The 27,784-nt window shown below is 50.1% G+C and overlaps 1 protein-coding gene across 8 annotated transcripts in view; it reads left to right on the forward strand.

Moving 5' to 3' along the window:
* Kifc3 (kinesin family member C3) overlaps window positions 1–27,784 on the forward strand; it is a 70,375-nt gene that overhangs the window by 20,028 nt on the left and 22,563 nt on the right. For 4 of the 8 annotated variants that reach the window (XM_057753583.1, XM_057753580.1, XM_057753582.1 and 1 more), the window contains exons 2-3: window positions 21,301–21,511; window positions 24,106–24,239. In XM_057753583.1, the coding sequence (XP_057609566.1) occupies window positions 21,340–21,511; window positions 24,106–24,239 (306 nt within the window). In that variant the 5' untranslated portion in view covers window positions 21,301–21,339. Of the gene's footprint in view, window positions 1–17,498; window positions 17,631–21,300; window positions 21,512–21,670; window positions 21,858–24,105; window positions 24,240–27,784 lie in introns of those variants that run through there. The other 4 variants (XM_057753581.1, XM_057753588.1, XM_057753585.1 and 1 more) reach the window with 3 other exon arrangements.

The following is a 27,784-nucleotide window of genomic DNA, read 5'->3' on the forward strand; positions in this document are numbered from 1 at the left end:
GGAATAAACAAAGAAGTGGATCTCAGTAGTTCCAGGTCAGCCATGGCTTCAAAGTGTAATCCTGTCTTTAAAATGTATGAGAAGTTAGATAGCATGGCCCATACCTTTAATCTCCAGCACATCAGAGGCTGAGGCAGAAGGACCAAGAATTCAATGACATGCTGAGCTACAAAACAAGACCCCATCTCAGAAAAAAAAAAAAAAAAAGACAAAAGTTCCTGGATACCCAGCCTCCAGAATCAACAGAATCAAGCTTTTCTTGAATTCTCATTTCTTTACAGCTATCTAAACATCTAAACTTTTCTTCTTTCTCCCTTCTTCTGAGTCTCTTCTCTTCTCATCTCTTCTCTTCTCTTTTCTATTTTCTTCTCCCTTCCCTTCCCTTCCCTTCCCTTCCCTTCCCTTCCCTTCCCTTCCCTTCCCTTCCCTTCCCTTCCCTTCCCTTCCCTCTGCTTCCTTTCCTTTCCCTTTCCCTCCCCACCCTCTCCCTTCCCCTCTTCCTTCTCTCTCTCCAATTTTTTGAGAGTTTTTCTGTGTAGCCTTGGCTGTCCTGGAATTCCCTCTGTAGACCAGGCTAGCCTAAAACTCATAGAGCTCTGCCTCTGAGTGCTGGGATGAACCCGGCTTCCTCTGAACTCTTTTTTAATTTTAATTTTTTTAATTGATATTTATTGAGGAAGGCAGATTGAGTTTTGAGTCCTGCCTGGGCTACAGAACAAAACTCTTTTTTTGGGGGGGGGGAGTTAATTGATATTTATTGAGCTCTACATTTTTCTCTGCTCCCCTCCCTGCCTCTTCCCTCCCCACTTCAATCCTCCCCCCAAGGTCCCCATCCTCCCAATTTACTCAGGAGATCTTGTCTTTTTCTACTTTCTACTTCCCATGTAGATTAGATCTATGTAAGTCTCTCATAGTGTCCATATTGTTGTCTAAGTTCTCGGGAATTGTGGTTTGTAGGCTGGCTTTCTTTGCTTTATGTTGTAATATGAGCGGCGGGGCTGCGTCCCCGGCACCCAGCCACCCACATGGCTAGCTTATGCCCCGAAATAATTACACGGAAACTGTATTCTTTTAAACCCTGCCTGGCCCATTAGTTCCGGCCTCTTATTGGCTAGCTCTTACATATTGATCTAACCCATTTCTAATATTCTGTGTAGTACCACGAGCTGGCTTACCAGGGAGAATCTTAACCTGCATCTGTCTGGAGTGGGAGAATCATGGCGACTCCTTGACTCAGCTTCTTTCTCCCCGCATTCTGTCTGTTTACTCCACCCACCTAAGGGCTGGCCTATAAATGGGCCTAGGCAGTTTCTTTATTATTTAACCAATGACCTTCCTCCATCAGCTTTATGTTTAAAAACCACCTAATAGTGAGTACATGTGATAATTGTCTTTCTGTATCTGCGTTACCTCACTCAAAATAACATTTTCTAGCTCCATCCATTTTCTTGCAAAATTCAAGATGTTGTTATTTTTTTCTGCTGTGTAGTACTCCATTGTGTAAATGTACCACATTTTTCTAATCCATTCTCCGATTGAGGGACATTTAAGTTGTTTCCAGGTTCTGGCCATGACAAACAAAGATGCTATGAACATGGTTGAGCACATGTCCTTGTGGCACGATTGAGCATCCTTTGGATATATACCCAAAAGTGGTATTATTGGGTCTCGAGGAAGGTTGTTTCCTAATTTTCTGAGAAATTGCCACACTGGCATCCGAAGGGGTTGTACCAGCTTACATTCCCACCAGCGATGCAGAAGTGATCCCTTTTCCCCACAACCTCTCCAGCATAAGTTGTCATCAGTGTTTTTGATCTTGGCCATTCTTACAGATATATGATGGGATCTCAGAGTTGTTTTGATTTGCAATTCTCTGATGACTAAGGATGTTGAACATTTCCTTAAGAGTCTTTCAGTCATTTTAGATTCCTCTGTTGAGAGTTCTCTGTTTAGGTCTGTACTCCATTTTTTTTATTGGACTATGTGTTCTTTTGATGACCAATTTCTTGAGTTCTTTGTATATTTTGGAGATCAGACCTCTGTCTGATGTGGGGTTAGTGAAGATCTTTTGCAATTCTGTAGGCTGTCGTTTTGTCCTGTTGACCGTGTCCTTTGCTTTACAGAAGCTTTTCAATTTCAGGAGGTCCCATTTATTAATTGTTTCTCTCAGTGTCTGTGCTGCTTGGGTTATATTTAGGAAGTGGTTCCCTGTGCCAATGTGTTCAAGCGTACTTCTCACTTTCCCTTCTATAAGTTTCAGTGTGGCTGGCTTTATGTTGAGGTCTTTGGACTTGATGAACTCTTTTATTATTATCATCATTGGTTTTTTTTGAGACAGGGTTTCACCAATATAGCTGGCTCAGAATTCCCATGATGGACCAAGCTGGTCTAAAACTCATAGATATCCTCCTGCCTCTGCCTGGGATTAAAGGCATGTGCCACCATTCTCCAGCCCCTCTGAACCCTTTAAGAGGTCCCGAGATGTCTCTTACCCATACTGCCCCTTCTCCCTACGAACCCTCAGAGACAGGAGGATCTCTGAACTTTCTTCAGACCTCCAAGAAAGAGGACACAATTAGCCTTCAGCCCCTTGGAGAGGCTCCAACAGAAGGGCCCAGAGAATGATTGGGTGGGTACACATTTCATCTCTGAACTTCACGCCTCTGCCACCTAATCCAAGTCACTTTTGTGGGCTGTGCATGGCGATATAAACCAAGGAGCTCTTCCCTGGTCCGTATCTGTAACAATAACTGGACCTTGAGCCAAGGGTCACCTGGCTTCTCTTTCTAATCTCGACTAAAGCTGCAGCCTTTCTCATCTTTAGTCTTTTATTTTGAAGGCAACAGAGACCTGGAGTGGAGACAAGAGCTGCCTGAGTCTTGCAAGCAGGTCAGAGCAGGGCCTGAGAGAGTATCCAATATCATGTAATCCCAAAAATCCATTAATGACACGGTGGCTGCCAAAGCCCTAATTGAATCTGTACAACTTACTGGTCAGCATGTTGGGCTCTGGTATTATCAAAATATATTATTAAAACGGCATTCGTGAGAGTTAAAAGTCAGCCAAGTGTTTTGACTGCTGTTGGAGATATTAGTGAAGCAAGGCCTGTTAAATCATTGGGCAATTTGGAAATTCATTTTATTTATTAATAGTCACATATAATAGTAACAAACAATAACAAAAAAAAAAAAAAAAAAAACCCCAGGTCATCTTATATAGCTCAGGTTGGGCCTCAAACTTCCATGTTTCTCACCTTGGTCTTTGTACTGCTGGGAATGCATGTGTGTGCACTGTGTCCATGTCTCATAGATCCTTGTTTGTTAAGGCTTGTTTCTGTGTTTACACGTGGGTATGTGTACATGATGCCCATGAGGACAGAAGGAAGTGTCAGATCCCCTGAAGGAGGGTGCTGAGAACTGAACTCAGGTCCTCTGCAAAGGCAGAATGTGCTTAACCACCCTCTGCAGCCCTTCTCGTGGACTCTTGGTCAGACCTCCACTGGCCCTGCTGCCCACAGAGAGCAGCAGGTGCCAGTGTGACACCTAAGGAGGCCAGCTGGAGCCTTTACGAACTTGGCAGGTGTAGCAATTGTGAACGTTTCCAGCAAACAGGGTAATGCCATTGATCACATTGGGTCAGTAGCCTCGACCGGCTTAGCAGTCACAGAATGCTCCTGTTAGGTTGCCTGCTAGAGCCTACGTGGTTGTGCGTGCTGGCCCTGGACCCAAAAGACCTGCCCTTCATTCACTTTATAAACTTGGCCAATGAATGGGGTCCCTCCACCCCCCCACCCCCGTTTCCTTTGCGAACTCGTAAGCCTAGCCCCTCAAGGTCACACAGGAGGAGCTTTGTGGCTGATGTGAGGAAGGGAGGAATGACATCATTAGGACTCATCCAGATCCCCAGGGGTGCTGTGTGGCCACTGGATGATTGTTTTACTTCTCTGAATCTCTTGTCTGTGTGACGCAGGTAGGATCAGGAACAGGTATGTTGAGAGAATTAACATGTGATATATCGGGCTGAATAATGTATGTGCCCTGAACTAGTGACAATGACCTTATTAGAAACACAATCTTTGCCTTTGCAGGTGTACTTGAGGTCATATTGAATTAGAGTAGGCCCTTGAGTATGAAATGGTCAGTGTCTTTCTAAGAACAGGGAGCTCTGGACATAAGAGAAGCTCAGAGTTTGAGAAAGAGGCAGGGACAAGCAAGAAGTACTCCATCTTCCAGCTAAGGAAAACCAAGGATTGTTACAACAATCATGGAGGCAGGGGCTCCCTGCTAGAGCCAGACAAAGAAGAAGGGCCCTGCTTGTAACCTTGGCTGGTGACCTCAGCCTTCAGGACAGTCATTTTTAGCTACTTGTTTTGTGGAAATTTTGTTTCAGGGCCACAAGACTCTCCTAGTGCGACACAGGAATGTGCTGAGCAGAGTCTGCTTCAGCAAGGGACCGAGGTCGTCAGTTCGCAGTGCTGTCACCATCCTTAGTATTCATGGCTCAAGATTGGCCACAATGCTTACAGACTCCTTTGGAGAGTCCTCCAACCTCCCTGACCCCACCACTTATCGGAGTGGCATAGGATGATGGCCTGGGGTCACACCCCCTCTCCCTCATCTTGTCCCCGCTTAGCCTTTTCTGGAGGAGGTGGGTGACTTCTTTTTAAAAAATTATTTATTCTGGGGGATATGTACATGCCATGATACATGTATGGAGAACAATTGACAACTTATGGAAGTCAGTTCTTTCTTTCCACCATGTGGGTTCTGGGGAGCTACATCAGCCTTGGCAACAGGCACCTTTGCCAACTGAGCCATCACAACAGCTCAGAGGTGGTGGCTGACTTATTTGAGCCCTCAGAGGGTGTGTTGAGGTTAAGGGTCCTGCATGCATCCTTGTTTGAGGGGGTGGGGGCTGTCCCAGACACCACCCCAAGCAGCAGCAACCCAGCCTGGTTTCAGAGCTGGGATGTTTCATAAACCTGTCTGGCAACAACATTCTTCTAGCACGGAGTTGTCACCATGCAGTCTGTTGTGGTTTTGTGAGGCAGCTCAGGCTGCTAACCTGTGATGCCAGTGTGACTCACAGGGCCCTCAGAACTGGAAGCAGGTCTCCTCAGTGACGGTGGCCAGAGCCCTTGACTCTCAGCCCAGATTGCTCAGACACTAAGGTTGGGTCTCAGAGATTTTCCTCCCCAAGACAGAGGGGGAACCCTTGGGTTGACAGTGGGAGGAGGGAGATCAACTGGGCTGTGGAAAGAAACAACCTAGAAAGATCCCAGTCAAGTAGTCCCTTCCTTGTCCTGGTCACAATTTTTTAAATTGACTAAGTGTGTGTGTGTGAGTGTGTGTGTGTGAGTGTGTGAGAGAGAGAGAGAGAGAAAACCTGTGAAAGTCAGTTCTTGTCTCCACCATGTGGGGTCTACTTCAGGTCTTCAGCCTTGGCAGCAGGCGCCTTCATTCACTAAATCATCTTGTTGGCCCCAGGCCATCTTTTAGGGACTTGGCTTTCCTCACTTGTATAGGGATTGTTTTTGTTTTGTTTTTCCAGACAGGGTTTCTCTGTGTAGTTCTGGCTGTGGCTGACTAGACTGTCCTTGAACTCAGAGATCACCTGCCTCCACCTTAGCCCCCTGAGTACTGGATCTGAACAGGCTGGGCTTGTTTGCTGCAGGCGCTCTCTCTCTCTCTCTCTCTCTCTCTCTCTCTCTCTCTCTCTCTCTCTCTCCTCTCCCTCTCCCTCTCCCTCTCCCTCTCCCTCTCCCTCTCCCTCTCTCCCTCCCTCCCTCCCTCCCTCCCTTCTTTCCTCCCTCCCCTCTCTTTTTTTTTTTATTTTAGTGGTAGGTTGAGACAGGGTCTTTCTATGTAGCCCATATTGGCCCAAGACTCTTGCCTCTCAGATTTGGAACCTGCGCCTCCTGGGGAGGGGGTCATGTATCAACACAGCCTTGAAGGGTGTCCTAGCAGGAGAACAAGGACAGGAAGCTGATGTGGTTCAGCGCAGCTGGCTTGGAAACTATGGGAAGAGAACCTTGAAAAGAGCTCCTGGGGCTTCTGAGAGGCGGCTGGGGGAGACAAGTGACTGTAAGACACTGGAGAGGGGCTGGAGAGGTGGCTCAGCAGATAGTGTTTGAAGTACAAACATGAGGACTGAAGTTCAGAACCCCAAACCTGTGTTAATGTCAGGTGGGCAGAGTGGGCCACCTGTAATTCCAGTACCCAAAAGGGGGAGCAACGCTGGTTAGTCAAGTTGTTACCTTCTGGGTTCAGATCAGACAGTCTGCCTCAATAAGGTGGAGACTGACTAGGGATGATTCCCTATCTCAACCTAGTGCCTCCACATGCAAGTTACACACATGCACCCACACACATGTAAGCACATACATGAATAACACACACACAACGAAAGACAGAAAACAGGGTGGCTTAGATCTTGGAGTCCAGAGGTATGAGGTGTCCTGTCCCTAAGGCTTGAGCTGGCAACAGCACCACAGAGCAACCATGGTTACTGATGGACCTGAGACACTCAAGGCTTGGTCATGGCTGATCCAGCCAGCCTGCTTGCCTCTGGCTTTGCTCACTACACAGCTGGATTTGGTAGAGACGTGGTGAAGACAGGGCTGATGGGAGAGATAGAAGCAGATTACTCAGGTCCCCAAATACTGTGGCCGGCAGCTCCAAATATGGCAGTGCCCAGCTCGTACAGAGCTGTTTCAATACTACCCCCAGGTAAACCCCCCTCATTTCTACCTTCATTTGAGTTTCACAGAATTAGAGTGTTATTTATTAAAAAGTCTCTTTTCTGCCAGGCATTGGTGGTACGTCTTTAACCCCAGAATTTGGGAGGCACTGGCAGGCAGATCTCTGAGTTTGAGGGCAGCCTTGGTCTACAAGAGCTAGTTCCAGGACAGCTAGGGCTGTTACACAGAAAAACCCTGTCTCAAAAAAATGAATAAATAGTGGTGGCGCACGCCTTTAATCCCAGCACTCGGGAGGCAGAGGCAGGCGGATCTCTGTGAGTTCGAGAACAGCCTGGTCTACAAGAGCTAGTTCCAGGACAGGCTCCAAAGCCACAGAAAAACCCTGTCTCGAAAAACCAAAAAAATAAAAAATAAATAAATAAATAAATAAATAAATGAAAAAAATTCTTTTTTTTTTTTTTTTTTTTGAGACAGGGTTTCTCTGTAGCTTTGGAGCCTGTCCTGGAACTCCCTTTGTAGACCAGGCTGGCCTCGAACTCACAGAGATCCGCCTGCCTCTGCCTCCCGAGTGCTGGGATTAAAGGCGTGCGCCACCACCGCCCGGCTAAATTCTCTTTTCTTTAATCAGTCAGGATTTCACTATGTAGCCCTGCTGGCCTGAAACTCATAACATAGACCAAGCTGACCTCAAACTCACAGTGATCTACCTGCCTCTGCCTCCCAGTTTTTGGGATTAAAGACATGGATGGCTACCACACTCAACCAATTGGACATCTTCATTACTTGCTTATTTATTTGCATTTTCTTGAGTGTCTTTAAAACATTTTTAAATTAATTTCTATCTACTCTATTTAATTAGGTTGTGTGCGTCTGTGTGCGCACACGCACATGTGCCATGGGGCATACATTGAGGATTAGCTGTGAGTTTTCCCCTTCCGTCATGGAAGTCCTAGGGGTTGAACTCAGGCGGTCAGACTTGGCAGCAGGTGCCTTTGCCTGCTGAGCTATCTCATAGGCCTGAATCTGAGGTGAACTGAGTGCTAACCTTGGTAGCAGGAAGGTTGGTAAATGGCGAGAATAGTGGTGGTCTTCAATAATAGGGATGCCCCATCTTGAACATGGATAAATAGCTCTATTCCCATTTCCTTAGCAACAGGGATGCCCCATCTCTAACATGGATAAATAACACTATTCCTGTTTCCTTAGCAACAGGGATGCCCCATCTCTAACATGGCTTAATAGCACTATTCCTGTTTCCTTGTTGTTGTGGCAAAACACAGCGAGTGCGAGGGAAGGATTCCTGGCTTATGTTTCCGGGTCCTAGTCCATTACTGGGAAGTCAGGGCAGAAACCATGGAGGACACTGCTTGCTGCTGACTCACAGACAGGCCCATGTGTGGCTAGCTTACTCATATCACCTAGGACCACCTACCTGCCCATGGAATAGGACTGCCCACAGTAGCTAGGCTCTTCTACAGTTAATCAAGACCATCTCTCAACAGGCATTTCCACAGGCCAACACCTTAATCGGGACTCCCTTCTCAGGTGGCTCTAGGCTGGATCAAGTTAATGTCAAGTTAATGACTAAAACGATCTATGACAAGTACTCACTCACGGAATGCTGTAAGGGTTAGCACATAGTGACTACTCAGTGAATAGTGTTCACCTATGACGCTGGGGCTCAGAGAGGCTAGCTGTCTTGCCCAAAGTCACACTGCATGGGTGGGGAGCTGTCTGAATCAGGGAGTCCTAGTCTGACGGAGAGGAGATTGTGAGCGGTCCCCTCATTCACATTCTAGCACTGGGAAGGAAATCCCGTGACTTCTGACTGGTTGGTGTTGGGGAGGCCTCACCGAGGAGGGCTGTGTTAGTTACATTTCTGTTGTGGTAAAATGCCACGACCAAAAGCAACTTACAGAAGAATTTATTTCGGTTTATAGTTCCAGATGACTAGAATCCTTAATAGCGGGGTGACAAGGAATCAGGACAGGATGACTTGAATCAGGAGCAGGAAGCTGAGAGATCACATCTCAACTGCAAACAGGAACCAGGGAGTGAACCGGAAGTGGGGCAAAGCTATGAACTCCCAAGGCCCACCCCCAGGGATGAACTTCCTCCAGTAATCTCACCAGACACCACCACCACGTGAGCCTTGGGGTACATTACTCAACCCCCCCCCCAGGTGATAGTTTCATGGGTGGTCACATGACAAAAGGGCCTGCTTTGGAGTGACCATGGGGCTAGGTGAGGTGTGAAGCACCAGGTTAGCGCACACACACACAGTACTCTGAGTATGTACCTGTGCTGCGCTCTCCCTCTTCCTCTGCCAGCCTGACCAGCGAGGTTTTTAGTGTGAGCACACTCTGGCCAACCCTCTGGCTATGACTCGCAGCTTCCTTGAGTCCCTGGGCGCTCGACGTGTCTTTCCTGTGAGCACATATTACAGAGGCTGTGAGGGCGCTGAGCCTATAGGGAAGCTGCAGTGGGCTCCCAGGAGTTTCTGGGTACAAAGCTGGAGGCAAGCTTCAGAGTAGCAAAATCTCAATTTCTGCCACAAAAGGGCTTGGCAGCCGTGTGGGTTTGACGGGGCCTGAGGCTTCAAAGATGGCAAGAGTGTCCAAAGAGCGTCTTTCACCATCTCCCCGGGACGGGTCATCTGCACCCATTGGCGCAGGAGGGGATTTGAGAGGCCAGGTCTGTGTGGTGGGAGGTCTGTCTGGGGTAACTGTATTTTGGGCTGTGAGGATGAGCTAATGTAGATCAGAGGTGTGGCCAGGACAGGTGCATTCTGGGTTGTCTTCTAGGGAGATTTAGACACCCTGGGATTCTCTCTCAACAGGAAGTGCCCTAGCAGCCAGGATGGAATTATCTCCAGCCTCTTACAGGCCAGTGTTGCCCTGTGTACCTGTGCTACTGGCTTGGGGCCAAGTTTGAGCTGATCTTGTTCCTGGGAGGGCTATACCTATCAATAGTCCCCAGGGTTGTCATCAAGATGGGGCACACCAACAGGGAGTGACCTTTGGGGGTTTGCATGTGTGTCTGACTCCCCTCTGGAGTGAGCTGTGTGCCCTGCTGCAGGAATTCCTGTCCTGATCCACCAGCTCTCTCCTGCTCATATCCCATCCGTTTTTCACCTCATCCCCACCCCAGGTCTACGTACACCGGCTCTTTGATACCCTGAAAGGCAAACAGTAGAAGCCGGGGTAGGAGTACTCTTGGTCTCAGTTGGCCACTGTTACTATTGCCTGCTCTTTGGGTGACTTCATACACACCCTTCTCCTGCCCTAGAGTTGGGGCATATGGGAGATCACTAGAGAAGGACTAGGGGCTGAGCCATTCTCTAAGAAGGCAAACCTTAATGGTATATTTGGCTGACGTCTGGGTAGGTTTCTCTTTCTTCTGACCTTCTTCTCCCCGCCTTTCAACTACAGCCATCCTGAGTGGTCAGCTGTCCTCTTTGTCACTGCAGTGCTAGAAGGACCGCCAGCCTGTTCTTCTCTATTTCTTTATCAGGGAGTGGGGACAAGACTAACAAAAGGGTAGGTATCAGACAGTGGGCCAGGGACACAGCTTATGTCCTAAAGTGTTCCCCTTTTACAGCTTTCTAACCTCCCAACAGTGTCCCCTAATATATATTCATGGGCCTCTCCCGGCCATTCTTACAATGTAGCACCTCAGTTTCCCCACCGTGCTGCAATACCCCCATAGGATGAGGTAAGAGGGACAGGTAGGGTCCAGGCTGTGCTGGGATGCTTGTCCTCAGACAGCTAAGCTGGTGCTCCAGGACCTGCACATCTTGACCGTGAGGATGGTGGAAGTTCATCTCTCCCCTCCCCTGATGAAATACAGAAGCTACAGAAACTACAGAGATCCCTGTCATTTCTTCCCTGACACCTGGATGCCGGCAAATCCCATGCGGAAGGTTGGGACTTGTGGGGATGACTAAGAACTGGGCGTGGGAGGCTGGTTAATCAGCAGCGTCAAAACTTCCGTTGGTGTTTGCAAACAAGGGCCACCCCCAGAGGAGGAGGACAGGCTACAGGGAGGGGCTGGCAGTGGTGGCCTCACTCAGGCAATGCTGAGGCAGTCATGCCACAGATTGGCAGGGTGGTCAGGCTTAGAGCTCTGTGTTCTGGAAGAATGAAGTCTCCTTGACCTGGTGCCACCCCTGGTCCCAGCCCCCAGGGGTTTCCTTTTTAGGAGTAATTGACATTTTGCAAGAAACCCGAATGTAGTGTCAGGGTGACGTGGGAGCAGGAATGATGTTGCTTGTGGCTGCCTGAAACCAGTATTCCATTCGGGGTTTCCCTGTGTGCTCCTAGATCCTGGCCGATGGGATGTCACACAACCATGTGGGAAGGTGGCAGAGACTAAAGAGCAGGTGGGGAAGGGGAGCCTAAGCCAGTGACCTTAGCCAAACCTTCCCAGCTCTGATGACAAACATCTAGGGCTTTGGCACCTGAAGGCTCTGTCAGCCAGACACACCCTGCTCTTGACAGCCATCGCTCAGCCTTCTCTTCGTGTGCCTCCGCAGAGAACCTGACAGGAAGCGCGGTCCAGATTCAAGGGAAAGGTAAATCCGTGTGAAAATGGTTCTTCTCAAAAAGCACTACCAACGGCAGAGTAAATTTGGTGCAGCCCTTTGGAAGGCAATCTGGTAATGTGTAACAAGCAACAACAAAATGCTCAGGCTCTGTTCCAGAAGATTGCCTGAAGCTGATAGCCCCCACTCCTTACTCCTGCTCCAGAGGAATGCATGGGTTGGTGGGAGGGAGTGTGGAGAGCATGTTCTTCATAAAAATGAAAAGGGGAACTTTGGGGAGATGGGTAGTAATAGGCGTTTAAAGCTTTCACATCAAGTTCGAAACCAACCTTGGCTCCAGGAGATTCTCAAAACGAATAAGGTAATAATTTAGTCAGGCAGCCTGGGCAGTGGTGGCACACACCGTTAATCCCAATACTTAGGAGGCAGAGGCAGGTGGATCTCTGTAAGTTCAAAGTCAGCAGCCCAGTCTACAGAGTGAGTTCCGGGATAGCCAAGGCTACACAGAGAAACCCAGTTTCTAAAACAACAATTAGCCAGGCAAAGTTGTACATGCCTGTCATTTCAGTACTTGGGAGGTAGAGACAGGATGATCAAGAGTTCAAGGCCATGCATACCCAGCTACAAAATGAAATTGAGGCCAATCTGTGGAGTGTATGAGACCCTATCTCAAAAAACAAAATGAATAAATAAGACAGTGGTAGATGGGCGAGGGGCAGAGCTTGGGCAGAATGTGTGAGATTCCCAGTACCCCAAATAAAATAATACAATGATTACTGTCACGAGGACCGATCCTCCATGGGATCTGAACCTCAGCCTTAATGGGGTTCACCAATAAGAGGAGATCTTTTAAAAAGTGATGTGGTAGCCAGGTGTGGCAGCACTGATGTAATCCCAGGAATCTGAGGCAGGAGGACTGCCAGTCCTAGGCAGCCTAGACTATGTAGCAAGACTCTGTTGAGAAACAACAAAAGAATTACATGGGAAAAATTTAAAGCTGAGAGTCTGGAGTAGAATATGGCCTCCGGCCTGTCTCCTGTCACCTGCAACGTGCGTTTTGCTGCTGCTGGTCCCATGCAATGGCACTCGCTCCCGTCTCTATTCCACAGCACACCATTGGTTCAGTACAGCAATAGCCAGGGAAGAGGAACCCTAAGCTGGGCTTCAGGTCTCCATGCTCATGGCCCTTGAGCCCACGTCTAACCACCGTCTCTGTCCCTCTTGTTATAGATTGGTTTCTGCTCACAGTCCATTACCAGGGAGAAAAATCTAGAACAGTGACCTAATTAAAGGGTCTTGGGGACTTTTCCAAACTCTATCAACTTCTGTTATAATTATACATTTTTTTAAAGAATTAGTCTTTTGTACATATTTGCAAACCCCAAGCATTTGGAGCTGGTGGCAGAAGGATTTCTTGAACCCAGGGTTTTGAGTTTTGAGCCTGGGAAAGAGGGTAACATAGCAAGTCGCTATCACAAGATAAAAGCTTCATAGGTTTTCCTTTGTTTTATGTGTGTGAATGTTTTGCCTGCATATATGCCTGTATCACATACATGCAGTGCCTGCAGTGGTCAGAAGAGGGCGTCGGATCCCCAGAATTGGAGTTACTGCGGATTATGAACCACATGCAGGTGCCTGGAACTGAACTCTGGACTTCTACAAGAGAGACAATTACTTACCTGCTCACCCATTTCCCTAGCCCCTCCCATTCAAAAATTCATTTTTGTGTATGTGTGTGGGAGCATGTGTATGCCATGGCACACTGGAGAGGTCCGAGGATAGCCTGTGGGAGTCAGTTCTTTCCTACTGCGATGGGTGCCAGGGATCGAAATTAGGGTTGGTGGCAAATGCCTTTATCTAAGGAGCCTTCTTGAAGTACCTCTAAAAGGTTTCAAAAGACGATAGGGCCTGCTCAGGCCCAACCAAACATCAAAACTTCCAACAGGGAGAGACTAATGAGCAAGAAATGAAAACAGGAGCATTGAGGCACAGATGGCCTCGATCAAGGAGTCAGGCGCTGGGAACAGGAAGTGAAGCCAGAGAGTTAGGAGTCTGGGAGGCCTGGTGGGGATAGAGCGGGGCTTCTTCACTGCCTCGCCCAGGATCGCTCTTTGTTTTTATTTAATTATTTGTTTGTAAACCCTGTCTCGAAAAACCAAAAAAGAAAAAAAGAAAAAAAAATTATTTGTTTGTTTTTTGAGGCACGTCTCATTCTGTTGCCTTGACTGACCTGGAACTCGAATATCCACCTGCCTCTGCCTCCAGAGTGCTGGGATTAAAAGTGAACACACACACACACACACACACACCACACCTTCTCTGGGTCATTCTTGCTAAATCTTTTTATTGCCTGGTGCTTATGGGATTAAAGGTGAATACACACACACACACACACCCCTTCTGGGGTCAGTCTTGCTAAATCTTTTTATTACCTGGCACATAAATACATTATCACCCCAGTATTTGCATTCTTCTCATTTTTTAGACTACAAGACATGATAAGGGTGAGAAAACCTCTGTTTGGATGCCAAATTCCTCAGCAGGCCCGAGGTAGATCTTTAACCGCCTTTGTGGGAGCTGGGGAGTGCCCATTTAATGACGCCTCTGGGCAAATGGTAAAAGGCCAGGAGGTCTGAGAATTTCAAAGTTAGGCTTGGGTGGGGCAAAGGTTGTCTTGCTTCCTGTAGAGTCTCCTGAAAATGTGAGGATTGTTTCTTCCTGTTACTGTGGTTTTTAGAAAGTGGGGACACACAAGGATCAGGTAGGGGGTGCAGGTCTCCTGCATCCCCTTCCTTCTGGAATCCCCCCCCCCCGCCCGTGTTCATGATGGACAACTTCAGGAGTATTGGAAGATGTTAGTTTCATTCAGTAGGACCACTTAATTCTAGAATCAACTCTAGCACGTTCTCTTGCTTCAAAGGTCTATTACCTGGGTACAGAGGCATGTGTACAAGTGTACATGTATGTGTGCATGTGCTGGGTACAGGCATACGTGCTCCTTACATGTGCTGGATACAGGCGTGTGTGCTCCTTACATGTGCTGAGTACAGGCGTATGATGTGCTCCTTTGGAAAGCTGAGGGAGGAGGATTGCTTCTGCCTAGGAGTTTGAGGCTAGTCTGGGCAACACTGCAAGTCCATCCTCCCCCACGCTGTCAAACATAACCCAAATAAAACAAAGTTTCTCCAGCAGGAAGATAACTTTCCCTAGAGGCGGGGGCTTCTTTCTGACCATGCTGGAACAGCAGTTTAAAAAGCCTTCTAGACAGAAGGAATGATCCTTCATTTGCACAGGAGGAAGTCTATTTGGGTGTGTTTCCTGTATCCTGCTCTCTGAATCCTACTGACCCCTGTCTACTCAGTTATCAAGTCTGTGCTGCCAGACACTGGGCTGAAGCTTTTGAGGTTGTGAAGTCTGGAAAGGGCCCTGTCCTCCAGGGGAGGGAGTGGTGTTGACAGGACAGGCCACAGCGATGGCCCTGGTGGTGCTGGTGGTGGAGGTGCCACTGTTAGGGACTGGGAGTCTTCTGCTGCCTGCTGGAGCCTGGGAGTGAAAGGGAAAGGTGAGGAAGGTAGCTCGTTGGACTTGTGGAACTGGAAGGCCATCTAGAATTGATGAGATAAAGGTGGTGGTGGTTGGGGGGGGTGGTTGTAAAGGAATGAGGCCTCCTGGGCGTTTGTGAAGGCTGGAGGTCACTGGCCAATGGACTTCCAGAGACTGAAAAACCTTGTCTGCTTATCTGTGGACTTTGGCCACTAGGGGAGAGAGGAAAAGAAAATCATGGCAGGATTTTCTCAATTCTTCTTTCCTCTTTCCTCTGGGGAAGAGCTCTTGGGCCCTTGGCTGCTTGGGATACTTAGGAGGTTTACTGTTCTGGCCGCTGCTATTTATCTGGCCCTAGCACAGTCTCTACAGTGGGCAGGAAGCATCAAGGCCAGGGGCTGTGGAGGCCTGACCTGGTTAGCATAGCCAGGATCCTGGGAAATCTTTCACTCTTCCCATGGTTAGGAGAGAGTTGGCAGCCTCTATTGAAACCACCCAGGAAAGTGAGTTGGTACGCAGTTCCTGGTGACTTTGGGTAACCAACAGACTTTGAACTTAAATCCTCTCATGAGCCTCCCACAAGGCTAGAATGACAGGCCTGGGCCACCAAGACCAGCAGGGTGTGAATTCTTAAATTCTTCACAATCAATGACCAATTTGTTTTTACTTTTCAAGCTAGAGCCTTGCTGGAATTTTAAGAATGTTCTCACCTAATGCCCCAAACTTCATTTCTCCGTGATGGGCACTTCCTGTGGCATATTGAGGTATCTATGCACAGTGTAGATGCTCACATCTCTGCTAGACTTGGAGCCGCAGCTCAGACACATTCTGAATTTTCCAGCAAACCTTTCCTCTCTTGAACAAGTGGACATAGGATGTACCCACCTACCGGCCTGAGCAGGATCAAACAGGATCTTGTGTCTTTAGAGCTCATCACAGTGCCTGGCACTAGGCTCACTCTGGATAAATGGTGTCTATTATGTGTGCAGGGGGAAAAGGCCGTACTAAATAAAGTGTTGGCAGCATTTATTCCCAGCGGGTGGGATTATGGTTACAATGAGCATCCATTACTTTTGTGATCGGAGAAAAGGGAACAATAAAAGTTTTTATTAATAATAATAATAATAATAAAAACCTGACTTTGGCTTTGCTAGAAGGAAGCTGAAGTTAATGTCAGTGTCCCAACCCTCAAGCAAAACAAGGTTTCTGCTTTTATACTCAAACTTTAATGGACAACCCAATAAAGCCTCCGATAAAGGAGACAGTGCCCGCTTCCAGCTGTGGTCTCACTGTCTTGTTCTGGTGCCGGACATTCTGTGGGGCCCAAGTCCTTGTCCCAGTCTTGGTCCGGATTCTTGACTCCCAGTCGCATGTCTCAGCAGCAAAAGAAGAAAACAGGCCCATCGGAGGCTGCACGGCCCTCTCTAGTTCCCTCGGAACCCTGGAGAGGCAGACCCCCACCCTCCTCAGGTTCTCTGGGGACCGGCAGCCTCTGTTGGAGAGGCTCCGGTGCCACTTTCTCCTTCTGCACCCTCGAGTGGGCATGCTGTGGCTGAAATAAACGCTTCTCTGTTTGGGAGACAATGAACAGAGTGGCTCCTCTAGGTCAGCTGTCTCTCTTGGCCGGCTGGGCCTGCTCTCCCCCAGGCCTCTTCCAGGAGGAGCTTTTAAAGATAGATTGGGGGCTGTTTGGCTGGAGCTTAAGGGAATGTGTTACCTTAACAAACCCCAAGCAGGCTGCTCAGGAAGATGCTCATTGGCTGGCAAGCAGGGGCGCAGCTGGAAAGGCAGTATGGCAGGCAAGGCAGAGAGAGAGAGAGAGAGAGAGAGAGAGAGAGAGAGAGAGAGAGAGAGAGAGAGAGAGAGAGAGAGAGAGAGAGAGAGAGAGATCCATGTAGCAGAGCAGGTGAATATGTTTATATGCTTGATCTCCTGTGTAAGAGTATGTGTGTGTGTGCTAGAATGTATCGTTTTTTGTCTTTTTAAAAATGTGCACTAGTATTACCATGGGTTTCAGGTCCCCTCAAACTGAAGTTACAGCCATGTGGGTGTTGGGAGTTGAACCTGGGTCCTCTGGAAGAGTAGTCAATGCTCTTAACCACTGAGCCATCTCTCCAGCCCTAGAATGTATTCACAGGGTTTCTCTGTGGTTTTGGAGCCTGTCCTGGAACTAGCTCTGTAGACCAGGCTGGTCTCGAACTCACAGAGATCCGCCTGCCTCTGCCTCCCAAGTGCTGGGATTAAAGGCATGCGCCACCACCGCCCGGCCCCTAGAATGTATTCTTAAGATGTGAATCTGTGTGCCAGGATGTGTGTGAATCTTAGCAGGAGTGCGTGAAACTTTTGCACCTGGGTTAGAGGCGGAGTACAAACCGTTTGAGGGTGAGTGTAACCGTTTCCCAACGTTAGCACCTGGGTGGGAGTAAGAGGCCTGCGTTCCTGCGGGCTGGGTAAGGGCGAGTGTGCAGGCACGTGAAGTGTGCAGCGGAGGGTGTGAGCTTGCTCTGAAAGCGCAGGCAGGTGTGCCAGGGCGCGTGCACCAGAGGGTGAGCACGTAAATTTTACCAGCCTGTGCTGGGGGGGGTAGGAGTAGAGGGGGCGTGCGCCCGGGGCAGGCGCGTGCGCGAGAGTGCGCGTGCCCCCTCCCGAGCCCGTTGCCATGGGAACGCGCCGCGGCCTGAGTTAATCATTTCCTGTGGAAAGTGCGGGAGGGGCGGGCGCGGGGCGGGCCGAGGAGGCGGCGGCGGCAGCGACGGCGGCGTGGAGCTGCCTCGCGCGGGCGGGCCGGAGCGGGCCGAGCCCTGGGCTCTGCGGCGACACTGGGATCCTGTCTCCGCTAGGCCGGTGAGTCGGGGTCCGGGCAGGCTGGGACCGGCTGGCACCGGCTCCTCCAGGCGCGCCTGGTGGGCTGCGCGCCCACCCTGCTCGGGAACCCCTCTGTCTCGATCCACGGCGGGTGCGGCGACTGGGCCCCAGAGACCCGCCTGTGAGTGGGGTCCCACTGCGTTGTCCAACCGCAGAATCTCTCTGGAACCTGGGCTAGAGGGTGGCACGGCCTCTGGGGTCGCGTCGCCTAGACCCGCTTAGAATCTCATTGGTGAGGAAATGTACAGAGCCTACCTGGGTGCTGTGCGTCAACCAGCGCGCCCCCTTCCCCTGCATGGGTCGCTCCCAGGAAGGCTGCAGTTTGGGCCCTCCCTCTGTGTCCCCAGGTAGTTGCTTTCTCTAGCCAGGCCCAAGGTGGGGTGTACCAGCCCCTAGGTTAGGAGGAAAGGCCTCAGAGATAACCCTCACAAGCCCAGCCGAATCAAGTCATTGACAGCTGCAGCTGAGGAATCCTCGCAGGGAGGGGGAGCCCAGAAGCTGCCTGTCCCCTTCAGCCTTTCTACTGCAAGTAACAGCAGAACTCTGCCCGACATAGTGAAAGGCCTGGTCCTGAGACAGTTTAAAGAGGAAGCTAGATTTAAATTCTTGAGTACATTTGTCGCCCCCTTCCACCACCCCCCTTAATACATGTCTCATGTATTAAGCTAGGGGACCACCCTAGCTTCACCTTCCTTAGTGTCCTTCTGCCCCATACTGGGTGAGTGCCCTTCCTAGCCTGGCAGGATTTTTCCCCATGCCCTTCATAAAGGAGCCGTCTCCTTGGCCAGAGAGAGTCATTTGCTAGGAATGCAGCCCCAGAATGGCTCTGCGTATTTGTGTGGCTGGACTTCAGGGTTTGGGGTGGTGAGTTCTGCTGTCCCTCTGGGTCATCTGGACTCCCCGAAACATTTTCTGTATGCCAGGAGAAACCTAGCCCAGGCTAGCCACCCCAAAAATGCTCACCCAGGAGAACAAGCGACTATGAAGTGTACCCCTGAGTCTTTGCATGGTCTCTGGTCTAGGACAGGAAGAGGGCAGCTCTACCATCCTGGCCCAAACCCAGAGAGGCAGGCACATGCCCCTCCCCCAGCTGGCCTCTGCATTTACCCACCAAGGGGACAATACACCAAAAGACAGCATCCTAAGCTCTTTGTACATGCCAGCACTCCATACGTGCTCTGTCTGATGTTTATGCCAGACCTGTGAGGCACAGTGCTCGTCCTTTTATACATGGAGATGATCAGAGAAAGACTAGGTGATTAATTGTCCCAGGTGGCGGGGCCAAGGCCTGCCTGGACCATTCTCTTAGCTCTACCCCATGAATTCCAGGTTAGTAGAGGTCCAGGGACCCCAGATCAAACACTTGTGTGGGAGAGCGTGTGCTTCCCGCTAGGCCTGGAACCCTGGGCTTGCTTGAGATTCCTCAGTATTCCTGACCTCACACCAGGGTTTCCAGCTGCTAAATTCAGCTGCCTTTTCCTCTTAGGGATCTAGCACACACCCTTCCTCTTTCTTCAGGCTGCCCCTCCAACTTCCTTCCCTGATAGCACAGAAATATGGTCTCCTGCCTCTGCCATCCTAGACTGAGCTGAGGTCCCCTGGAATTCTCTTTCCTACACGGCCTCACCTGTAGGAGCACCTGCAGAGGATGGTCCTCCCATCTTCTGTTGGCCTGCAGGGTTGGCTTTATGCCCAGCTCTGTGCCAGGCTGCCCGGAGAGGGCATTTTTATCTGCCCCTCTTGCTTCTTCCTCTCAAGGCATCAGCGGTATGGGCCTATTCTATGGACCAGCATCTTCCTGACTGTCCCACATTCCTGTCCCCCTCCCAGTGAGTACCCCACATTGTCTTTAGTCAAGGAAGGAAGAGACCATGACCCCACTGTCTTCAGTACTTGGCCCCATAAACATCAGATCTCAAGTCTTTGGTCTTTGACCCCTGAGTCTTGCTTTTTTTTTCTGCCTCTGGATGCTTTGTTCCTGCCCCTCTGTCTACCCCACATGCCACTTCTCCCTATCTCAGCTCATCTCCCTCCCATCCTAGCTAAACTTCCCTCAGGGAAGGAAGCAGCTGCTGCCTGGGCCCTCTCCAATTCCTTGAGCCACCTTTGAACTTGCTTTGCTGCCTAGGATGATCTGGAACTTGCAGCCTCTGAGTGCTGGGATGGTAGGTGTGAGTCCCCACCCAGCTCCCTCTAGGGTTTCTTTTACTTTGCCATGGCCACCTGACTATCCTACTTGCTGCCTTGCAGTCTTCCTGAGGACTCTGTGCATGCCCTGGGCAGCTCCTGCCACCCCTCTGACCTCCACCCCCAAACCCCAGCCCTGCCCTTACTTCAGACTGCCTCCCTTTTGGTCTACTTTGCCGATTATGTCCTCACCTTTAGCAGTGGTGGCCTTTAGTTCTGAGTCTTTTTAATTATTTTAATTATTTCTTTCTTTCTTTCTTCCTTTTTCTTTTGTTTTTTTAAGACAGTTTCTCTGTATAACAACCATGACTGTCCTGGAACTAGCTCTTGTAGACCAGGCTGGCCTTGAACTCACAGAGATCCACCTGTCTCTGCTTCCTGAGTGCTGGGATTAAAGGTGTGCGCCACCACTGCCCGGCTAGCTGGTCCTCCTTTCCAGGCTTTGGTTAATTCACACACACACACTTCAGGATACTCATTTAGTAAGCTGTCTTGGAGCGCATGGGCAAAGCTCCTGTGAGCCCCTCCCCTCAGGGAGCCAGAGAGGGTCGGGGAGACAGCCGGTTCAGCACATGTTCTTGCTGCCGGGCAGGAGGTGGTTAGTATAGTGACCGGTGCTCCTGGCGCACCTCTCTACCCTTGCCTGTAACCTGTTCGTGCTCTGTAAGTTTGTTTTCAGACAGGGTTTCAGTACATAGCCCTGGCTGGCCTTGAACTCATAGAGATCTCTGCTTCTGGAGTGCTAAGATTAAAGGCATGCACCATCACTTTCAATAACCCTTTACCTAACGATGTTAAGGGTTTTTGTCTATTTGTTCTCTTCTGACTGGACATTTGAGGACCCGTTTCTCCGGGCACATAGTAGGCACTCAACAAACGATTATGAAAGAGACCTGAATGAATGTCTGGCAGGGTGCCTGCTACACCCTCAGTACTGAGTTAGGTGAATGTGTGAATGAACTGGCTCTGAGAATTGCTGAATGTAAACCCAGCTTGCCCCTGGCCCTAAGCCAGCCCCTGCTGAGCCCCTCCTCAGTGCAATGCTAATACTCAGGAGTACTAGCTGCTGGGCCACAGGCTTGGGACACAGCCTGAAGGTAGAGACTTAAGCTAGCAGCTGAGTGCAATTAGAAAATGAGATGTCATGGAGGAAAAGGATTAAACTTACCACTGCTTGGAAGCATAGGCTTCGAGCTTCCTCCACGTGGGGCTGCTACCCCAGTATGTCCTGCCACAGATCTTCATAGCAAGTGACCGACACACTGACTTGCTCCTGTCCCACTCGGAAATGCCATAGTCAGTACTGAGCACCCTCCTGCGAGCCCAGGGCCCTTAGGGGTTGCTACACTTGGGGCTGCTGTTCTGAGTAGCAAGGGACCCTTGTTTTGCAGACCCCTCCGGACGCCGCAGCTTGTGGGCTACCGACGCCTCCTGAACTCCTCTCCCCTTGTTCTCTCCACAGGTTGCCCGGCACCCAGAAGAGGTTGCTGAGCCCCGGGCCATGGTCCCCTCTCGCAGGACGTGGAACTTGGGAGCCACGCCTTCACTGCGGGGCCTGTGGAGAGTGGGCCGGGTCCAGGAGCCCAAGCCCAAGCCCGGGATGGCTCGCCCCGCCCCAGCCAGCCCAGCCGCCCGCCCTTTCCCACACACTGGCCAGGGGAGGTTGAGAACTGGTGAGTCCGCATTTTTAGAATGCCTCTTCATTTCCCTTCCTTCCTCCAGATCCCCGAGATGAGACTGAGGTTTCTCGCGGTTCCTAAACTCAGTCAGGGCTGTCAGGTAATTACAGGGTAGCCAGCAGCTCCGAGCCGTCTGGGCGTGGAGAACAGCGCAGCGCAGCGTCACTGGGTGCTCCTTCCCTGCGTCCCGCTGGGGAGGAGGAGAAGGCTTGGGGCCGGTTAAACTTTAACAGTCCGTACCACTGCGGCATCAGCTACGTTCCCGCCAGCCGAACCAGGTCAGAGACTCTGAGATCTCACTCGGGTGCTCTCTAGTGTCAGCCGGAGGCCGGTAAACAAGGTAGGTGAAGCGGCTGACCGACCTCCTGGGTGCCCTGCTCAACACGGACACCTGATTCCGCCAGGCTGCCCTGGACGGGAGTGAGGAGTGAACGCAGATTACTCAGAGTGTTGCCCAGCGGACTTTGCGTTCCAGGCCCTGGGTTTTAGGTGTCAGACAGCCAACGAAGCTTTCAAAGTGATCCTACCAGGAGGTCTATAGCGAGAGGGTCCTGGAGCCTGGGCCACTGTTGTACCCTAGGGAACTGTCAGCCGTCAGCTTTCTGGGTCATGTCCCAGGTGCTGAGACTGTCAAGGAGCCAGCGGCTCTTCTGTTCTTGGTAGGAGCTGGGTGTGGGGGTGAGGAGCTGCCTTGACCCTTTCCCCAGCTCTGTGTGGGCAGGTAGGCAGGGTGCCTCAGGTGTGTGGGAAGGCAGGGTTATCCAGAACTGCCTTCAGGGGCTTGCTCCTGACCTACTGGAGAAGTGTTCAGATTGCCAGTCCAGGCTTCTGGGCCTGAGACCATTTGGTCTCAGCCCCATAGTACACAGAAGAGGGGATGCACGGAGGCTCAGAGAGGGCTCATAACAAATCCCTACTGTCGTCTCCCTTTCTAACCATAACACGTTCACTCTGCCAGTGGTAGCCAGGCAGTGCTCCGCAGCTCTCCAAGCCTCTGTGATTGCCTTGGGCTGGCCACCCCCTTATACCCTGGGAGTCTTCAGGCAAAGCAGAGGTTCTGTGGGTCAGTCAGCTGGTTGTTGAAAAGGGGCAGAGGATGGTCTCTACAAGGTTGTCCCCAGGGTGTGATAGATGTAAGTGTGGCTTTTCTGGTAAACAAAACTAAACATTTCACCTTGGAAAACTGAGTTCTTCATTTACTTCGTGTGTGTGTGTGTGTGTGTGTGTGTGTGTATAATGAATGCTGTGTCTTTAGAGACTTCTGGCCACTTTATAAACTTAAAGGTTCAGTGAAATCCATTTGTGACAGACAGGCATAGGCTTGGCACCTAGGAGAGTCTCAGTCCACCACGCACCCCAGCCTCCTCCAGATGTCCCCGCTAGTCTTATTGTCATCCTGAAAGTGATAATCAACCAGCGTTGGTTGGCACACGGGGTTTGAATACAAGGCCTGGGTGACACTAGGCATATTAACTATTCAGGATCTCTGGTTTTCTGCCTGTCCTACAAGGGGAATGTCCTCCACTTCCCTGAGTGGTTGTGATGATAATTGCTGTCCTAATAGCTGTTATCTGTGGGTCCTCACTGTGCCTAAATCCTCTTTGTTCCTCACCATGGGGTTATGCCCTCAGGATATTAGTTTATCCCAGGGTAGCTGTGCATTTTCCCCCCACAGGGTCTTACTAAGGCTGCCTGGAACTTGCTTTGTAGACTGGACTAGCTTTGAATTTAACAGAAATCTGCCTGCCTCTGCCTTCAGAGTGCTAAGATTAAAAGCTTGAGCCTGATGAAAAAGCTTCCATTTATTGATTTTTTTTTAAAAAAATTAGTTTAATTATGTTATGTGTATTTATCTGTACATAGTTAAGCACACATGAATGCAGGTACCTACAGAGTTTAGAAGTATCAGATACCTTGGGGCTGGACTTATAAGGCAGTTGTGAACCACCCAGTGTGGGTGCTGGAACAAAACTCCAGTCCTTTGCAGAAGCAGCCTGTGTTCTGTGGCTGAGCTTTCTCTCCAGCCTGTAGCTGTGCATTTGACAGTGGGGCCAGTACTGTTTCCCACCCTGGCCAAGCTGAAAAGGAGTGGGGGTGTCCTGCTCCGATAGGAGCCCCAGAGGATGCCCTTTAGCTGTTTCTGGGTACACTTCTGGAAACAGCAGGGACCAGGCCACCCAGTGTGGGTTTGGTCTTAATGAAGGCAAGGGAGAAATTGCCACCTAGAGGCAGCCCGGGTAATAAAGCTGTATCCTGTGTCCAATTCCCTCGGTGTCTTGGCTTCTTCTTGCTGCTCTCTGCAGAGGAGCTGATGAACAAGCGTGGACCCCGAGAGCCACTGTGGCAACTGGGGAGCCCCCAGTAGGGTCTTGGGTACCCTTCAGGAAAGAATCTCAGGGTTCCTTTTGGTAAGAGAATCAGGTGGCCCCACTCTGTCCCTATCTGCTTCTGTGTGGAGGGAGCCAGTGAGGCCACATGAGGCTCTGCTGGCCACATCTGGGCAGGTTGGAGGGGGCAAAAACTGCACTCAGCTCCCTTTGGCCAGCAGCCAAGTATGTCATTTCACCTGTCTGTCTGTCCTGGAACAGGGCGTGGAAAAGACACCCTCACTGGTGGTGAGGAAGACTTGAGCTCCCGTCGCCCATCCCTGGCACAGTGTCGAGCCCTCAGTGTGGACTGGCCTGGTCCTAGGAGTCCGCATAGACTCTACCTGACAGTTCAGGTAAGCGTGGGCCGTCAGATGCAGGGCCAGGGTGTGGCCAGTATGTCAGGTCCTCTGAGCTCCAGCAGTGTGCCAGGGAGAAGAACTGGGGACCTGCCAGGCACCTGCTGGCTAGTCCTTTGCAGCCCACAACTGAAAGCCTACATGAATGCAGCAGGTTCTATTTCAGCTTATCTCAGGGGCGATTTCTTAGGCGGTGACAGGAACTTTTCAGTCACAAACTGGCTGAGGTGGGAAGTGAGGCCTTGGCTAAGATGAGCGGAGTTGCAGGAGATACTGGGAAAACAGGCCGGTTTGGGGGAGCTGTTTGTTTTTATGTGGACAGTGCCCATGTTCCCTTGTTTGAAGAATCAAAGGGAAGGCCAGGCTGGGCATGGTGCAAGCTTTAGAGACAGAGGCAGGTAGAGCTCTTCTGTGAACTTGAGCCCAGCCTGGTCTACAAAGCAAGTTTAAGGCCAGCTAGGAATACAGAAAGACTGTCTCACAAAAGGGGTTGGGGGCAGGGAGCTTCAAAGGAAGATGGTGGGGGGAGATTGTTTTCCTCCACAGTTGTCACTGATTTTCAGAAGGCATACTTCCTGTATATGGGTGGGGGAAGCTTTGATTGTAGAAATAATACAAAGAGTTAGTGGATTTTATTCAATGCTATTTTGGAACACAGGCAATACATCTTGTGTCTCGGCAGAAAGGTACTGTTTGAATGGATTTTATAGATGAGGACAGGTATGCTCAAAGCTCAGAGAGGTTAACTAACTTGCTGCTGGTCACACGGACTGGGATCTGAACTACTGAACACAACTCACTTGATTGCAATGGTGTAAAAGGTGGCAGTGGCACACACCTTTAATCCCAGCACTCGGGAGGTAGAGGCAGGTGCATTTCTGAGTTTGAGTCCAGCCTGGTCTACAGAGCTAATTCCAGGACAGCTGGGCAACACAGAGCAACCCTGTCTCAACCCCCCTCCCCACTAAAAAAAAAAAAATTGGTGTAAAGAATTCACAGTACAATCCCTAGAAACTGTGTGCCCCTCATGGTCCTTCCATTTATATGGTTTTTATATTTACCTTTACATATTATTCTATGCCGTATTATTTCCCTCAGAGTCATCTTGGAGATTTCTTCATACCCATCAGTCATAGAGAACCACCTCTATTTTCTTAAAAGCTGCATAATATTCTACTTGAGACTTTGCCATAAACTGTAATTGGGCTGTGTGTATGGTTTAGCATCAGGGCGCTTGCCTGGCATGCATGAGGCCTTAGGTTCATCCCATCACCACTGAGTACCCATGGTGGTGATGGCAAAATTTTCTGTGTCTGCTCTGGGTGTTATCTCTGATGACAGCGAGCTCCTTTGACATTCAAGCAGTTGTGACGTTGATGTTTTACACTCACTGTGGGTATGTAGGGGGGTGGATGGGGTCTCTGGGCGTGGGTGGGGGTGAGCACAGTGTACCTGTGAACAACTAGGGAATAACTTGTTGGAGTCGGCTCTCCTACTGTGTAGATTCTGGGGATGGGAACTCAGGGTATCAAGGGCCTTCATCCATTGAGCCATCTGACTGGCCTACATTACTTTGTTGTTTGCTTTGTTTTGAGACAGGATCTCACTGTTCAGCCCTGTCTGGCCTTAAACTCACAGGGATCTACCACCTCAGTCTCCTAAGGGCTAGGATTAAAGGCGTGTGCCACCATACCCAGCCGTATTAGCTTGGTTTGTTTCTAGAGTCCTATTTTTATGTGTTTGAATGTTTGCCTACATATATGTGTATGCACCATGTATATGCCTGGGATCTGCTGTCTGGGGATGCCGGAAGGAATCACATCCCTGTAACTACCATGTGGGTGCTGGGAACCAAATCTATCAGATCTGCTGACACTCCATGTCTAGAACTAGTTACCAACATGAATCCGCATATGGGTGCTGGGAACACAAAAGCAGCCAGGTGCTCTTAATTGCTGAGCCATCTCTCTAGTGCCTATGTCTTAGTCAAACTTTCTATTGCTTCAACAAAACACCATGACCTCAAAGTGAGTAGGGAAGGAAACAAAGGATTTATCTGGCTTACACATCAGCATTGCAGCTCATCATTGAAGAAGTCAGGACAGGAACTCAAACAGGGCAGGATCCTGGAGGCAAGAACTGATGCAGAGGCCATGGACCGCAGCTGCTTACTGGCTGTCTTCCTATAGCTTGCTCAGCCCACCTTCTTGTAGAACCCAGAACCAGCAGCCCAGGGATGGCACTACCCACCATGGGCTGGGCCCTCCCCCATTGATCACTAAATGAGAAAGGCCTTACAGCTGGATCTCAAGGAGGTATTTCCTTCGCTGAGGTGTCTTCCTCGGATGACTAGCTTGTGTCAAGTTGGTGCACAAAACCACCAAGTACGAGCCTACATTAGTATATTTTTTAAGATTTATTTTTATTTTTAATGTGTGTGTGTGTTTGACTACATATATGTCTGTGTACTACATCTATGTCTGCTACCTACGAAGGCCAGAAGAATTAGATCTTCTCAGACTGGAGTTACTGATGGTCACGAGCCACCATGTGGGTATTGGAAATTGAACCTGGGTCCTCTGGAAGAGCAGCCAGTGCTCTTAACTGCTGGTCTCTTCAGTCCTCCTGCATTAGTATTTTAATATATGCATTTGCTGAACAGATATTTATGGGTTGGATGCCTTATGCCAATGCATCTTAGCACAGGTGCAGGGATGCTGAGGAGGGATATAGGAAAGACAGCCCAGCAGAAGCTCCAGAGAGTCACCAGTGACCTCAAATGCATCAGGATGCCCTGGGCAGCTGCGGCCCTGGCCCACTGCTCTGGGCAGGACCCCCCCGGTGATGGCGCTTCAGGGGCAGTCTGTGTTTCGCCATGCTTCTTGGGTCTCTTGAGATTCTTCCGGGAGCTGAACGGCCCACACTTGCCTTTGTGAGGTCAGGGAGGAGAGCAGGAGAGTGGGTCCGGCGAGACAACAGTTAAGGAAACCAGAGGGAAGTTAAATCAGGAGGCTGTGGTCAGGAACTGCTGCTCAGCTGGGTGGTGGCCCTGTTCTTGAGCTTTGATTATGGGGTGCTGGGCTGTGGCTGCTATGGAGGCCTGGGCTCAGCAGTTCTGACGGGCTGTTCAGAAGCTGATAGCGACTGGCTTCCAAGTTCATGTCCTTCTGACCCCTGCCGAGCTCTGCCATGTTTATGGGGATGGATGTGTGCCAAAGTGTGTCCCAAGTTCAGTGAAACAACCTGCAGGTCACCCGAGCCTTGGTCCAGCAACTACAGCCTGAGCTATACCCTCAGAGGTGGTGCAGAAATTCCCAGCCCCTGGGGGATGTCTGTCCTTCCGGTGCTTCGGCCAGCAGCCCAGAAATAGTGTATGTAACCTTTGCTCCTGTCTGAAGGCAAATGGAAACTTCCAGCTGCTGCTGTCCCTGCCACCCCCACCTTCCCCAACCTGCTCAAGATGGCGTTGCGGTTGGTTGAGGGGTAGAGACAAAATTAAGCTGAGGAGAATTTTCCTAAATACGAAGATGAGGGGAGAAGGA

This window comes from Chionomys nivalis, chromosome 21 (assembly GCF_950005125.1).
Source record: "Chionomys nivalis chromosome 21, mChiNiv1.1, whole genome shotgun sequence".
Classification (NCBI taxonomy): Eukaryota; Metazoa; Chordata; class Mammalia; order Rodentia; family Cricetidae; genus Chionomys; species Chionomys nivalis.